The 15862-nt window shown below is 51.3% G+C and overlaps 1 protein-coding gene and 1 non-coding gene across 2 annotated transcripts in view; one reads left to right on the forward strand and one right to left on the reverse strand.

Annotated features, from left to right (window-relative positions):
• Window positions 1-6458: 6458 nt before the first annotated feature.
• Window positions 6459-6531, reverse strand: Trnaa-agc94 (transfer RNA alanine (anticodon AGC) 94). Its single transcript has one exon. It is a non-coding gene; the product is annotated as a tRNA-Ala (tRNA).
• Window positions 6532-9550: 3019 nt separating this feature from the next.
• Atp2c2 (ATPase secretory pathway Ca2+ transporting 2) overlaps window positions 9551-15862 on the forward strand; it is a 57270-nt gene continuing 50958 nt past the window's right edge. Inside the window, 1 exon segment of the mRNA NM_134462.1 lies at window positions 9551-9743. Within this exon segment, the coding sequence (NP_604457.1) occupies window positions 9651-9743 (93 nt within the window). The 5' untranslated portion in view covers window positions 9551-9650.

Below are 15862 nucleotides of genomic sequence, written 5' to 3' on the forward strand. Positions count from 1 at the left end.
TGACACTGTCCAGCCATGAGCTCCTCCCTCCCTCCTCCACTCTGAAGTCATATGCCCAAAGTGATTGGTTAAACAGGCTGCTGGTGCCTACTCTTCCAACATTGTCCAAATTGTGGCCCAAAAGTCTTTCTGTGGGCTAGGTATGTAGTTTAATTGGTAGGCTACTTCCCTACCATGCTCAAAGCCCTGGGTTCAGTCCCCAGCATGGCATAAACTGGCTTCTTAGTTAATACCTGTTATCCTAGCAGCTGGAAGGGAGAGCGACCAGAGGGTCAAAGGTTCCACTTCATCCTTGGCTGCCTATTGAGTTAAGGCTAGCCACAGATCTCTCATTTGGTTATCGATCTGCAGACCGTAAGCACCTACTGTGTGCCAGGCACTCTTCCAGAGCCTGGGGATGCCTTTGGGAAGAGGCAGGTTCTGCCCGGCTCTCGTGAAGATGACAGGCCATGGGGGACAGACAGTCAGCAGCACTCTAGGTCCTGTAGGTGGGCAGACGCGTCCTGGAGGAGTCACAGAGGGACTGGGGTGGGAGGGAGGGAAGGGGCACATGATGTTTCTTCCACAGGTTTATTTTGGAATAAGTATAGGATTACCAGGGGCTGCCAAGACGGCCCCCAGGTCTCCAGAGAGAATGCACAGGTGTGGGAAATCACAGCAGGAACTGTCTCCCTGACAGTTACACCTTACACGACTGTGGTATGATGTCAGAGCCAGGAACATGGGCTGGCTACAGGGCAAGTGTGGTCTCTGTAACACTGGGTAAGTTGCATGGGTGTGACTATCACCGCCATCAGAACAGAATGGCCCATTACCATGCAGGTATTGCCACCAGGCTGTCTCTAGCCTGGCTTCCCCGTGTCTGTGTTGAAACTTCATGCCACTTTCTGGAGAATACCTAAGTGGAATTCCACAGCAAAAAACCTTCAGAGCCATGAGTATCCTGCACTGGTTGCCCCTACTCCTTTTTCTCTCCCCTTCTCCCTCTCCTCACTCCCCTCCTCCTTTTTCTCTCTCCTTTATCTCTATACACTTCAGTGTGCCCGTCCAAAAACTCTCTCACACACACACATAACCACAGTACAATAAAAGCTGGGAAGCCACACTGTTGCAAGTCCATCGTCACATGCCTGTCCCCACCTTGCCCCCTAAGACAGAAGGTGAAGCATCTTCTGAGTCCGGAGTCATGAGCTGTATTTGGTCGAGCTTCCTCTTTGGTCACTTGCCTTCCGGAATGTTCTGCAATCTCTTCGTATGCTGGAAGTTTACAGCTTTTGAAGAAATGAGCCAGTGGCTTCCTGGTACACTTTCCCTTGTGACTGGAGTCCCCACTGTGGAACACTGTGAGTCGGCCACCGCTATGTCAGACTTAGAGCAGCTGTGGTCACTGAGTCTCCTGAGATTCTCGCCTGAGGTCAGAGACGCTCACAGCCCCAGCTGCACATAACCCTCCTGGAGATGCTAGAGGAGCCAGGGGAAGATCGCGATGACTGGGGGTGGACACTCCATCTGTGTATTGCCCATGCTGAGGTGGAATTGTTGGTGACGTAGCTGCCTTTGAGCCCCCATGCTTCTGGAAATGATCCCAATATACTTGTTGGCTTACCACACCAGACATATATGGAATCATCTCTGGTCTACCACTCACTTCTGTCTCTCTGGGGTAGATAGACTCCCCAAGAAGTCTCACTCAGCACCAGAGCTGTGATCCAGGCTGGGTTCGAGGCAGGAAGACCCTTGGTGTCTCCTCCATCCATCTTTCCTACCAGGGCGCAGCATACGACTGTCCCTTCCTGGTGATGGCTAGGTTGGCTCCTTCTAAGTGTCTCCCTGTGAAGTGACTGCTTCCCCTTGTAGTCTTGTGGGCACATGTTTCAAGGCCACACAGAGGCCATCTGTGAATCAATGGCAGATCAGGGTTACCCACAGGAGTGTGGGAGACTGGGAAGCCTGCCGCAGCACGGGTGACAACTCAAAACTCTGTGTCTCTGGGGTCTCCTGCAGCTTGTAGGCAGCTCCACTGAAGAGTCTTCACATCCCAGCAACTGCTTACGGCTCCTACGACATCAGGAGGGGTCCTGTGATGATTTCAGGTTCTCACGGTTCTCATGAGCCGCCCCCTGTCTCAGTGAGAGGGTATTTCAAACTGGGGGAACCCGGTGTGCAATGATCAGCAGGAACAGGGCCAGTGGGATTCCCAAGAGGCGTCTGAGAGGGGGTCTTATGGCTAGGCCTGGAAAAAGTAGAAACCCCACGAAGAGCGTGGGGAGGTCATGCGGGGCTCAGGAGGCCAGGACTGTCAAGGCCGGGAAGCAAGGCTGGTCAGCTCTCCTTTGAACAGCACCCAGGGCTGTGGGTGCAGAGAGGATGACAGGGGGTCGGTGGTCTTGGTCCAGTAGTTAGATTTACCTGAGTCCTGGCTCAGGTCTCGAGGTAGTCCAAGTCCTACGGATTTGGGTAATGAGTCCATGGGGAGCCTTGAAGAAGAGACACTTTCTTCTTCTTTGTGTATATGTGTTTATTCACATGTGTACATGCATGCGTGTGAGCATGCAGAGGCCAGAGATCAATGACAAGTGTCTCTCCTTTTTTTTTCTTTTTTTCTTTTTTTCTTTTTTTCGGAGCTGGGGACCGAACCCAGGACCTTGCACTTGCTAGGCAAGCGCTCTACCGCTGAGCTAAATCCCCAACCCCAACAAGTGTCTCTCTTAATTGCCTGCCACTGCTTTTGCTTCTCCTCTTCCCTCTCCTCCTCCCTCCCCCTCTTCCCCCTCCTCCTCTTGTTCCCCCTCCTCCCTCCCCTCCTCCCCCTCCGCCTCTTGCTCCCCCTCCTCCCCCTCCTCCTCTTGTTCCCCCTCCTCCCCCTCCTCCTCTTGTTCCCCCTCTTCTTGTTCCCCCTCCTCTTGTTCCCCCTCCTCCCCTCCCTCCTCCTCCTCTATCTTTGTGTATGTGAGTGGGATGCACGAATGTGTCAAAAGATAATATTGGGTGTCCATCCTCCTCTCTGACCCTGTTTGAGACAGGATCTCTTGTTCACCACCATGCAGAGCAAGCTAGCTAATCCAGAAGTTTCTGGAGTTCCCCTGTGTCTGCGTCTTATCTTGCTGTATGGGAGCTGGGATCACAGATGCAGGCTATTGTGTGGCATCCGAGTCTGAGTCCTCAGTGTCCCACAGCAAGGTGTGACCCACTGAGCCATCTCTCAGCCCAGGGGAGCCATTTACCGCCATGCCACACATTCCTACCACACCATGACATTGACCTGGGAAGCAAAGGCCTGTGACTTGGAGATTTCCATTTGTGTACCTACCTTCTAGAGGGTTCCTGGAAGGCCTCCCAGCCAAGTTCTGCCTTCTCCCTGTGAAAACCCTTTGGTTAACAGATACAGTCATATGCCAGGTGTCAACAGTTATGGTGGCTTCTAAGAATGGTAAGAGAAGGATTCTCAGGCCTGCTTCAGCCCAGGGAAAGTGACCCACTGCTGTGACCTGGTGCCTGTGACTGGGGGAGGAGGGGGAGGGCGGCAGGCATCTGAGCTATGTGTTTACCCCTTGGGCTCCAGTGATTCCCCTGGGGCACCTTTGCATGGTGTTCCCAGGCACAGGTTGGAGCTTGTCCCTTCCTTCTGGTGGAATGAAAACCCTACAAGACCATTGATGTCACCAGGAGGTGACAGCAGGGCAGATCTGGAGAAGACTCTGAGAGCACAGCCATAACTTGAGAGTGAGCACTGGAAGTGGCTGTCCCGCCTGTGGCAGGCCTCTGCTGCTGACACTGGCGTGTCCTTTGCTCCTTGGAGCCTGCCCTCCCCCAGGGCCCTTTCCTCACTCTCAGTTCTGCGCCCTCATGTCACCTCCTAGCCACTTCCACCCAAGGCACCCTGCTTACTTTTTTTTTTTTTGTAAGATTTATTTAATCTCATGTGCACAAAAGCTTTGCCCGCTTGTGTGTTGTGTATCATGTACAAGGCTGAAAGCTTTGGGGGTCGGAAGAGGTCGTCTGGGGAGATGGAGTCACAGGCAGTCGTGAGCTCCCTGACATGATCTTGTGTCCTCTGGATGAGGAAGTGCTCCTAACTGGTGAGCTATCTCTCCAGGCCCCTTTGTGTTCTCTCTCTCTGTCTCTCTCTGTCTGTCTCTCTTTGTCTGTCTCTCTCTGTCTCTCTGTCTCTCTGTCTCTCTCTCTCTCTGTATACAGATTTCATTATGGGGTTTCCTATGCTCCCCAGCCCTCCCCTGCTATACCTTAACCCCCAGTATTCTACTCTCTCTTCCACATTGACACAACATGCATTCTACTGTTCTCTACAAACACACACACATACACACATGCACACACACACACCAATATTCTACTCTCTCTTCCACATTGACACAACATGCATTCTACTGTACACACACACACACACACACACACACACACACACACACACACACGCCGCCTCCTCATGGACCCCTTTCCACTCCTGGCCTCGACTCTCACACACAATCACTCATATCTGATGGTTAGAAGCTAAGTTCCCTGTGTGAGCGTGAACACACACTATTTGTTTCTCTGGGCCGGGTCACCTCTTTTAATATAACGTCGTCTATGTGACATTACTGCTTGTCCCCAGCTCTGGGCTGTAACAGTGAACAGCACCTACCCTCAGGGCCCCAAGCCCCAAGTATTTGTTCTGTCAGATTCCGAAGTCACAGTCTGAAATCTGGTCCTGGCAGGGCCACACTTCCTCTGAATGATATGGGGCAGGAGGCTTCTTGCTCCTTCCAGGGTTGGGTGGTCCCAGATCCTTAGTGGGACTTCAGCTTCTGAGCCTTCCTCACCTGCCTATCTCTACTGTCACTCCGACGCCATCCCCAGTGTTGGAGTCAGAACTGTTACAGGGGCTGAGATCTTACTGCATCTGGTGCCATGGCAGAACCATTCAGAACCTAGAGGTCACCACCTGCCAAAACTAAAACAAAGTCCTAGCCTTTAAATGCTGAGCCATCTCTCCAGCCCTAAAACAAAGTTCTAATCCATCAATGTCCACAGTTCTGGGAAAGTCACTAAGTGTACTTTGTTTCGGGGGTTCTGTGGTTCCATTTCTGGCTAACTGTTCTTGCTAACTGAAGTATGTCAATCCAGAACATGGTGTTTTTGTGCTTAAAAATCTCACCCTGATAAAGGCTCCATGCTACACAGGGGAGCCACCAGACGGCTAGGCTAGTAGATTTCCTATTGGCTTAAGTCTAGGTCCGAGCAGTCTTCTCTAGTGAACACCTCATGACAAGGACCCCCGAGGCTAACCGAGGCTGAATTTACTCCTCGAGGCATAAGAACAATGCATCTATGAAGACCTCCAGGGCAGATACGGACCCACCCTCTGATGTGATGTTTAGCATGCTAGACTTTACAGTTACCATGGAAACAAAGCTTTGTGCCTACCTATGAGGGATTGTGAGATTAATTGAGGTCAGGAAGAACCAGCCTAAATATGGGTAACACCATGCTATGGGTTGGGGTCCTGGGCTTCCTAAAAAGGAAAAACCAGCTGAGCATACCAGCATCCAACTCTCTCTGCTTTCTGACGGGGTAGAGTGTGAGCAGCTGCCTCTATCCTCCCACCATGACTCACCATGACTGAATGCATTTCTGGGAACTGTGGGTAACAAACAAACAAACCTCTTCCTTAGGTTGCTTTGTCAGGCATTTTGTCACAACAGTAAGGAAAGTGACACGGGACAGGTTAGACAAGGACAAGTCTTCTCCCACCCAGCCATTTTGCAGCCCGCTACCTCACTGCCTGGTAGTGAACCACGCAGAGATTCACAGCAGTCCTGTCTCAGACACTCGGGGAGGACAGGGCCAGAGTAGGCTGTGCTCTTGGTTCCTTCCCCTAGGTCCTGGACACAGCTTAAAAATTTTTGTTGAGTGGCTGGGAGGTGGCTCAGTCTTTAAAGTGCTTCCCATGCAAGTATGAAGACCTGAGTTCGAATCCCAGTGCTGGGAAGACGAAGAGGAATAATTCCTATGGCTCACTGGCCACTCCAGTGAGAGATTGCATTTCAAAAACCAAGGTGAAGCTCAACAGAGGAAAACACACAAGGTTGACCTCTGACCTCTACTCAGAGGTGCACACACATGCCTGTGCACTTCCTCCAGAGTGTGCTTGCGCGCACATGCACACACACACACACACACACGCATGCACACAAACATGCACACACATATATACACGAATGCGTGAGCACACATACAAATGTTGAATCAATGAGATGTTTTTTTTTTTCCCTCTAGTGACTTAGCTTTCTTCAACTGTACAATATATTGTTACTGCTGCTTTGAGACAAGGTCTCACTACATAGCCCAGCCTGGCCTTAAACTCACAGCAATCCTCCTGCCTCTAACTCTCCAGTCCTGGGGTTACAGATGTGCCACACCTGATTCCATGGTTGTACTACTTTTTTTTTCTTTTTTTTGGAGCTGGGGATTGAACCCAGGGCCTTGTGCTTGCTAGGCAAGCGCTCTACCACTGAGCTAAATCCCCAACCCCAGTTGTACTATTTTGTGTGTGCTGCTAATGCACAAGCAGAGGAGTGTTTGTTTAAGAATGTGTCAACTTCCAGCTTGTTCCTACAACTTAAGAATGTGTCTGAAATACACCCGCGTGCAATGCACCCTCTTTGACGAGGACGCCTCCAGTTGCCAAACCCAGGAGTGCAGTTTATGACCAAATAAATTTCAGGTGCCTTGAGATTGTGTCAAGCCTGCTTTTCCAGATGCGTTCTTGGGAGCCAATTCACAGAGAATGAAAGACTCCACTTTCAAGGAGAGAGTGAAGGGAGTTGACCGGTGTGACTTCACTCGTTGCTCAAGGTGTCCAGAGCAGACATTTCAGGAAAGGCTACATGCTTCTGGTTTGGCCCCGCCCTTGGCCCAGCTGTCAGGGCCATCTCTAAACTGCACAGTTCAGGGGTTCCTGGGTGGGGTGGCTGTTTTGTCTGAGGACATTCCTTAAAATGTGGGTTCTAGAATCTTCCAAGGTGAAGAAAGGAATGAAATAGAACTTCTTAGAGGGAAAATAAGAACCCTTGGAGTCTGTAGGGACCACTGCAGCATGTCAGGCGACAAGACAAGAAGAGAGACCAAAAAATCAACAGAAGCCCCGGGTGTCACTGCTGAGGACATGTGCATGAAGATCCCCACTTACTCAGGATCAAGGTAAAAGATGAAAGGCAGAGAGTACGCCCCTCAAAAAGCAGGCATGAAGCACGAGAGAGGCAAGGAGAGACCAGCAGGACACAGTAATGTGGGAAGAGCAAACTCAGAGTGACAGGAGGTGGCTGGAAAGGAAACTTCAAAGCCCCTCTCCCCGTGTCAGATCAAGTGGATGCCAGCAGAAAAAAAATACAGGACCAGAAAGTTTGAAGTGACAGCTTACACACATCACACTTTGCATGCTATGGAGAAGGCCTGGGAGCATGGCCTGCAGGGCAGTGGTAAGGGTTCAGAAAATAAAAATCTAGCAGAGGCATGTCCACGGGCTACATTTTCTCCAAAGCCTGAGTGTGACCATCTAGCCACTTCCAGTCGCCATAATGATCTTTCCATTTGGGGGGGTGTTCCGTGATCTCTACTACGTAGTGTCCCCTCTCACGCTTCCTGCACATTCTCATACCTGCCCACAGGAGGGCGGCTGTAGTGATGGGATCCAGGAGCCGAGCTATGCAGCTGTGTGCTGTGTGTGTGTGTGTGTGTGTGTGTGTGTGTGTGTGTGTGTGTGTGTGTGTGTGTTGGCCAATCAGCCCATTGCTGCTTTGGCCAGAACCTCCCTTACCCCCTGGAAAGGTGAGAGGTTCCTCACCACCCGAGCATCCTTCCTAGAGTCACAGGAAGCAAGTTGCAGAAGACCCAGGAGATAACAGAGCCAAGCTCTCAGGTGTTCTCCGCAAGAACCAGACTCTCCTGAGAGCTCAGGTGCCAGTGGTAGGCAGGGGCAGAGGTTTCCCATTGCACAAGCAGGCACCAGCCACACAGTGGGCCCTGGCATTTGTTCTGGAAGTTTCTTTTCAGCACCCACAGAACGTGTTCTCACCCTTCTAGAGACTCAGACCAGGAGGGGACACCAATGTCCTCCTGGCTTATGATCAGAAGCTCCCCACCCACCCCCCTGCTTGCACACAGTGGGTCTCTTCTCTCTCAGAACCTAGCCTGCAGGCCCTCCATGCACAGTAGGCAGTTTGCCCTATTGCTCTCTCAGGTCCTTTATGCTAATGGGCTTCATGTCTTCCCTGCGTCTAACCGAAGCACTTCTGTCATCCTGCCCATCCCCCACCACGATGCCTGCTCCACATCTTCAGATTCTATCTCTCACTCCAGCTCTCTGGTGCTGTTTTCTTCTGAGACGCCCGACTCACCCGGGTGGGTAGGCAGTGTCTCCGTTACTTCATGGAGGAGTAACCTGAGGTGGAGAGAGACCGGAAAAGTCACCCAAGGTCACACACATCTGGAAGGACGTGGCAGAACTGGGGTGGGGGTGGGGTGACGTCTCATGCTGGGGGAGGGGCCTCACAGCGGGAGCAGGCATCGTGGTGGGGGATGGGCAGGATGGCGGAGGTGCTTCGGTTTTGTTAAGAGGGAAGAAGCAAGGGAGAGGTGGAGCCCACTAAAGCGTCCCATCAGGTTGACTAGGACTGCAGTGGCCACCGCTTGGGGGAGCTAGTGAGAAAGGTGGCAACTATTTGCTCAAAGTCGGGGGACAGGTTAGTCACACAAACAAATATGCAGTCAGTTGATCAACTGCCTGAGGTCAAAAGTAAACCCAGGATGGGGCAGGACCCAACCTTCTCCGGGGCCACCTCTGCTCCGTGAAGTTAGGGACCCTGGTCCACCCTAAAGCCTTGTGGCTTCCCAGAGTGCACAAGCACACACTGGGCAGCCCAAAGTGTGTGATACCCATCTCCCCGCCACCAGGGTACCAGCGTGCTGCCAATGCAATACGCTCGGTGCTGAGCCCTGCAGGATTCCCAATTTTCCTGGGACGGGGGTGGTGGGTGCTGTCCTGATCATTAGAAAGAGAGGAGTGAGCTCTACAGGTGAACATAAAGGTCGGAGGTCTTCCACAGGTGGCTGTAGTACCCCCAGTTTCCCTACTCCCAAGGGCGCATCTACATAGGTGTAGGTAAGGCTCCTGTAGGTAAGGTCCCAACTTTCTGCCATATTTCAATTACAGATGTGGCCAGGTGGCTCGGAGAGCCCAAATAATTGACTGGCCCAGAGCTGCTCTATCCCAAGTAAGGCTTTTGGCTCAGGACTTTGCCCCTTTCAGGTGATTCTTATGCTCTGGCAGGTTTGGACAAGAATCATAGCTCTGAGACCACACAGTAGCCTCCTGATCCTTCCGGAGTCACTGCGGCTGACCCTGGGAGTTCGGGGTCCTGGCGCCAGCGGGGCGGGCCAGGCCAGGCGTGCAGAGGGCGGCGCTGCTGAGCCCCGCCCAGGGGCGGAGCTTACCTGGGGACCAGGTAGGCAGCTCCCCGGCAACCTGGCCGCCCGGGAAGCCTGGGCGCGCAGCACCAGCCGCGGCCTCGCTAGGGCCCCAGGGAAGCGGGCTGGGACTACGACCTGCCCCACGCCCGGCTGTGGAGCAGCCTGGACACCAGCTCACCATGGGGAGACGCTTCAAGTTTCTGCAGAAACTGGCCTTCTTGGGCCAGAACCACCGGTACAAGGCGCTAGAAAGGGACGAGGTGGACACCCTGGTGAGTCTGGGCGATTTGGTATGAAGCATGGAATCGACCCCATATCTGTCCCCTGGGAAGCTATATCTGGCCCCCGGGACCCCATGGGTCACTAGACACTGAGATTCTAATCAGCGCCTCCTCTGACGCTGAAAAGAAGCTAGCTGCGAAGAAAGCGCTCGACCTGGCTCAAAGCAGAGTACTCAGCAGTTAACCTGAGTAGGCCAGCCCATTTTGGTAATGAGAAACTGAGGCCTGTGCTCTGTAAGGTCATGGAGCTGGCAGGCCACCTAGCCAGGGAGTTAACGTAGTTTCCTTCGAGTCCAGAGAATTTAAATGCCTCTGCACACACAGACAGCCGCGTAGACTTTTAAAGGAGGCTGGGATTCAAAGGGATGGGGGGAAAAAAAGCCGCACAAAATCCCGCTCAAGTTTAAGAGTGAGAACTGCAGTGGCTCAGTAGGGCTCCTCTAGAGGGTTTTCCTCTACAACACCGTGGTTTTTAAAAATGTTGCTCTGAGCCAGGCATGGTGGCACATGCCTCTCATCCCAGCACTTGGGAGGCAGGGACAGGTGGATCTCTGAGATCTATATAGTGAGTTTCAGTACAAGCTACCCAGAAAAACCCTTTCTTAAAAAACAAAACAAACACCCACCCATTCTGAACTGTGTCTGTGAACCTCAAGGGAAACCCCTAAAATAACCTTACAGAACTTCAGTACAAGAAGTTTCTCTTAACAACCATAAGGTTGTTTCTGTGTCTGTGGATGGAGCAGTTGGGGTCCAGCCAGGAGGGACCCATCCCCACCGGCTTTGTAAAGTCCAAGAGTGGAAACCCACAGCACACCTAGAACTCCTGTGCACAACCCCCCCCCACCCCCCATGTCAGGTCTTTTCATGCCAAGATGAAGGAGGGTCTAGGTTAAATTCGAAACAAAACAAAAGAAGATGTTTTGTAACATTTTGATTTTATTTTCTCCCCAAGAATGCTACAGTCAAAACACTTGATGGTGTAGTTCTTAGACATCTAGGCATTCATTTAACCTTTCCGTATAGGTGTTGATGTAAGAATTCTTGTGTTGGGGCTGTGAACCGCAGGACCCCAAGCCATCCATGTTTCTCAGCAGCCTCACGGGTTAGCGGTGTACCATAATCCTTTGCTAATGCCAGGTGTGTCCTTACACATTTATAATGTGTGGTTAGCAGGAGTTGAAAGTGTATTTGTTGACACTGATGGCTTCCTTCCCACCTTTTTCTGTTCTATTTTCTTCCTCTGTCTTTTGATGTTTTGGGCAAGGCTGGGCGTCCCTAAGTGCCCCTGATGTGTAGCCGGTTGTCATCAGGGATTCTGAGAGTGTGCAGGTGCGAGCTTGGTGAAGCCCATCTGCAAATGCTTAAGCCAGGTGGACTTCGTTCCCCTGAGGTGTTCAAAGGCGGCCGGCCAGTCTGCAGGTGTATTTCCCAGCTGACTACTCCCTGTAGCAACTGAAAAATGAGGGTGCCTCGGGCATATGGTGACCAGGACTGTAGACTTATGGGGGAGGTCAGCAATGCATGCAGTCCTCAGAAAAGGGGAGATGTGTCAGGCGAGCTGTCTTCAAAGCTGGCCTTATAAACCCAAGGCATGCAGTCAGGGTGCACCGTCAGGGTGCATAGTCAGGGTCTGGGAAGAGTGGAATTCAATGGTGGATCAATGCATAATTCCTTGGCTTCCATCCCTGATATCATACCACAAAACAACCATACTAATAAACCAGTCCCCGGGAATGAGGTGAAGCAAAAAGGTCAGGGGACACACTGCACCCTGCTGGGGCTGGAACCCTGTGGCCCCCAAGAGGCTTTGGGGAGGAACCGGGTTCACTCTGGGATCACTTCTGCAAATGTCATGACTTGGCTTTATGTCCATTTGGTGGGTGCTGTGTCCCAGGCGCTGGTCGGCCTCACAGCACACACAGGTGTCCTGAGACTGGCTGGGTCCCCTCCGAGGCCTCTGACCTCCAGATGAACTTTATGGCAATTTTGGCACAGAGAAGAGCACCAAGGTTCCGTTGGGCATCATTTGGTTCTCGCTGCATATGGACTGGACAATCTTGGGCGACACAGGGGATAATACAGCGCACAGTATTCACGAATCAGCTCACGGGGAGGGGAAGGGAGTGGGAGATGTTTCGTCAGTGGTCCTACTGATTCAGATGTGCTGAGGAAGAAAGCCAAAGGGACCGGAAGGGAACCTGAGGCTGACAGAGATGGAGAAACCCCCAAGTTACAGGGGTCGAGGCAGATTTGAGGTTCAGCCCCTAGGCTGGCGAGGTAGCTCCTTTTTGTCGTGTTTCCAGAGTGACAAATGGACAGGGGTTTGCGAGACTCTTCGGTTTTGATGCTGGACAAAGCTCTCTCTGATGTCCTGCACGGTAGGAGGACACGAGATTAGAAATTCCTGCTCCTGGGACCTTGACTCTGCCCTGGAGGCTGCTCCTGAGGTGGGCGTGACTCCCACCTGTCCTACCATCCTGACTATTGACCTTGTCACCCTTCTGGGCTCTCCAGATCCAGGCCTGGGTGTCTGGATGAGCATGTGTGCAATGGGCACCTAGTCATTCGATGACAACCCGGGCTCCAGCAACTGTGGAGTGTTAGATTGGGCTGAGGAAAATGCCCACACTCTCTGCCCTCAGGCATCCATCCCAGTGGGTGGAAGCAGGTCATAGTCGACCTTGACTGTGGCGTGTGGAGCTGGGAGAGAACAATGTGTGAGATTTACAGGAGTAGAAAGACGAGTGCATGCGCCAGGCAGAGGGCCAGCCAGGAGAAGGGAAGTGCAGGGGCTGGTGGGAGAAGGTCAGGCTCCACGGCTGACCCTAGGAGCCTCATCAGAAAGAATCTGGCCTTTCTTCTTACAGTCGTGAGGACCTTCTACTGGTTTTAAATCAGGACTTGGCAGTTGGTCACATATTCATAAACGTGTCAGACTTTAAAGACTCAGTGAAGAAAGCAATCACAGATTCGTATGTTTAAGACCCACGCTCAGGAGGGAGAGATGGCTTCTCAGTTAAAGTGGTGGTTGCTTTTCCAGAGGACCCAGGTTCAATTCCCAGACCCACATGGCAGCTCCCAGCCATCTGTAATTCCAGTTCTAGGAGATCCATGTACTCTTTCAATGTCTGGGATCACTGCATACGTGTGGTCACACACACACAGACAAACACCCATATACATTAAAAAAATAAAGATTAATTTAAAAACAAAGACCTGACCCTTGTCTAGCATATGCAAGGCCCTAGATTCTAATATATATATATTATACATATATATGTGTGTATATGTATATAACATATATATATATATAAAACTTGGTATATACTGAGGATGCTGTATTGTGCATGTACATGCATGTGTGTGTATGTGTGAGTATGTGCATGTGTGTGTAACCTTTTTGATATGAATCATGTCAGCTAAAGAAATTGGCAGAGAGTATGGGCATTTTTCTCAGCCCAACTCAACACACAACAGTCGTGGAGTCTGGGTTGAATGACAGGGTGTCCACTGCACATAAAGAAATGATATGTATATATCACATGTATGTATGAATGCATGTATGTATACATATTCTCTATATCATAGAATTTATACATATATATTTTTAGCCTGAGACTGACTCACAAGCATCAGAATATAATTCGCCAATACACAAGGATCTTAGAGAATAGGATCACACCCTCTTTCCCTTGTCATCTTAACAATTTATACACTTAGGTGTGACTTCAGTCCACATTAACATTCAACTTGCCAATCTAGGAGCCACAGGCTTACAGCTCAGCTGTGGGCACAGGCTCCTAAGATTCAAAGCAGCTGTGACGAGACCATAAATGACCGAGACCCAACCCATGATGTGCAATGGCTGGTTCCAGTCTCCATCCCTGGCTGAAGAACACTTTGCCCCCCAAGCTTGGGGCAGATACTTGTGATTGTGCAGCTGAGTGCTCTGTGGCTCAAGGTGGTGGTCTCGCCTGGAGCCATCCAATTCTAAGCACAATGGCTGTGCCTTCCACGGGGCTCACTGTGGCCTAGCAGATGGATGGCACAGTGGGGAGGAGTAATCGTAGGCCTAGAATAGCCGCAGCGAACCTCACGAGGGACTTACAGCTTCTGCTGCACCTCTTTGCAAGAGGCTTAGTCCCCTCCAAAGGAGAGGGGTGAGACACTGCTTGAGTGAACACTAGGGAACGGCGGGGTAATTAGGAGCTCCCTCAGGCTGCCTTCCCGCAGTAGTAGGAAGACTTCCAACCAGATCTGTGTCTCTTCCATCATCACAGCATTCTAAAAGTGGAGACAGGAGGATCTACAATCAGGGTCACGCCCTGGCTCCATAGATAATTCAGGGAGAGCCTGGGCTACATGAGACCCTCCTCCCCCAAAGAAAGAGCAGAAAAGAGAGATTTCTTTAACTGACATGAATCATATAAAAAAACGCTACATAAACATGCATGAGTGCACACACACCCCCAGATACACACACACACACACACACACACAGATACACATACACATGCACACGCACACATGCACACAGACACACACAGACACAGATACACAGATACACACAGCTTGCTCACAAGTCCCTAGTTTTGTAATGTCTCCTTTGATGCTATTTTTTCCCCTGGGCTCAGAGTTTGGAGTTGTGAGCATGATTGTGCCAAGAATGGCCAACGTCCACACGCGTGTGTCAAATGGGATGTTGATACCCAGGAGCTGGCTAGTTTAAGGTGATCAGTCTCGGGCCTGTGACACCCGGCGGCAAGCTGGCTGTGACCAATAGTTGCAGAACTGGCTTGGCTGCTCGCAGATAAGGAACATCTGGATGGCAGGATGGTGTTTCTTCACTTCGCCCTGTTGTGTATAATAACTCCCTTCAGGGCTCCTTGGTGGTGGCAGGCAGGGAGCTGCGAACAAAGCCAGGATTCACGTCAGGCACCTGCCTGTGACTGGCTGCCCCTCTCTGCCCCTCTAACCACTGTAGCTTACATTGGAGAGTCTACAGCTGAGATCTGGGATGACTCCATTCTCCTGTGTGTGGAGAATCTTGTCATCAGTGCTCCCAGGTCTGTACTTATCAGGCCGAGGAAAGAGATTCAACTTAGTAAGTTCTCAGGAAGCCTGAAGGTCCCAGAGAATCAACACAAAGAAGACACCATGGTGTCTGTTTAGTCCTAAGGTCATGAGCCTTGTCCTGAAACCTAGAGTCAGCTCTGAAGCCAGGATCTACACAGCTGAAGTGTTAGGTGTGTGTCTGTGCGTGGTGGGGGAGGGGCTAGAGCTGGGGTCTGGGGCTCCTGAGCGATCGTGAGTGAGCACAAGGCTATCTACCAGATGGGTCAGTGTCCCTCCTTAATAGAGTAGGAACTTGTTTGTCTCATGCTCAAAGCAGTCTGGCTTATAGAGGACCTAAGTGTTGGACCTCTCCTCCCACCCTGCTGATGACCCATTGAAATGAGAGCTGGCAGAAAGTGCATCGGGGACCTCCTCACTGGGACACACTGGGCCTTGGCCAGGGACCCTGGCAGAGTCAAGAGCTAGGGCTTTGTAGTGTCTGGTGTGAGTGGAAGCAGCTTTTATCAGGTGAGACCCTAGCTGTCACATGAGGTGCCAGTTGGAAGGCAGGGAGGGATGGACGCAGGCTGTCATTCTTGGGCTTCCCCACTCCCACTAGTGCCTGACAGAGTTGCTTTGCGTCAGTACCATAGAGTGAGTGGCTTAGGAAGGGGGCTTGGCTCAAGGTGGTTATGGCTGGTATGAGATCAGAGCTGGCTGCCTAATTCCTGGGATTTGGTGTGAGAGGAAAATGCATCCCTGTGCAAAAAGGAGGAGAGTGTGTTTCTGTCTCCCATCGTCATGGCTTTTACAAAGTTTATTTTACTGATTGCTGTGTATATGTGTATAAGGTGCGTGTTGGGCACAGCACATATGTGGAGGTCGGAGGACGACTTTGTGACGTTGGTTCCATTTTTTTTTTATATGGGCTCCTTTGCCTGCTGAGCCATCTTGCCAGCCTCAGGTTCTCAAAACACATGGTTAGAGGGTAGGGGAGTGCATGCCACGGCACATGTAGGAAGATCAGAGGACAACCCAGTTGATTCTCTCAT

This window comes from Rattus norvegicus, chromosome 19 (genome assembly GCF_036323735.1).
Source record: "Rattus norvegicus strain BN/NHsdMcwi chromosome 19, GRCr8, whole genome shotgun sequence".
NCBI lineage: Eukaryota > Metazoa > Chordata > Mammalia > Rodentia > Muridae > Rattus > Rattus norvegicus.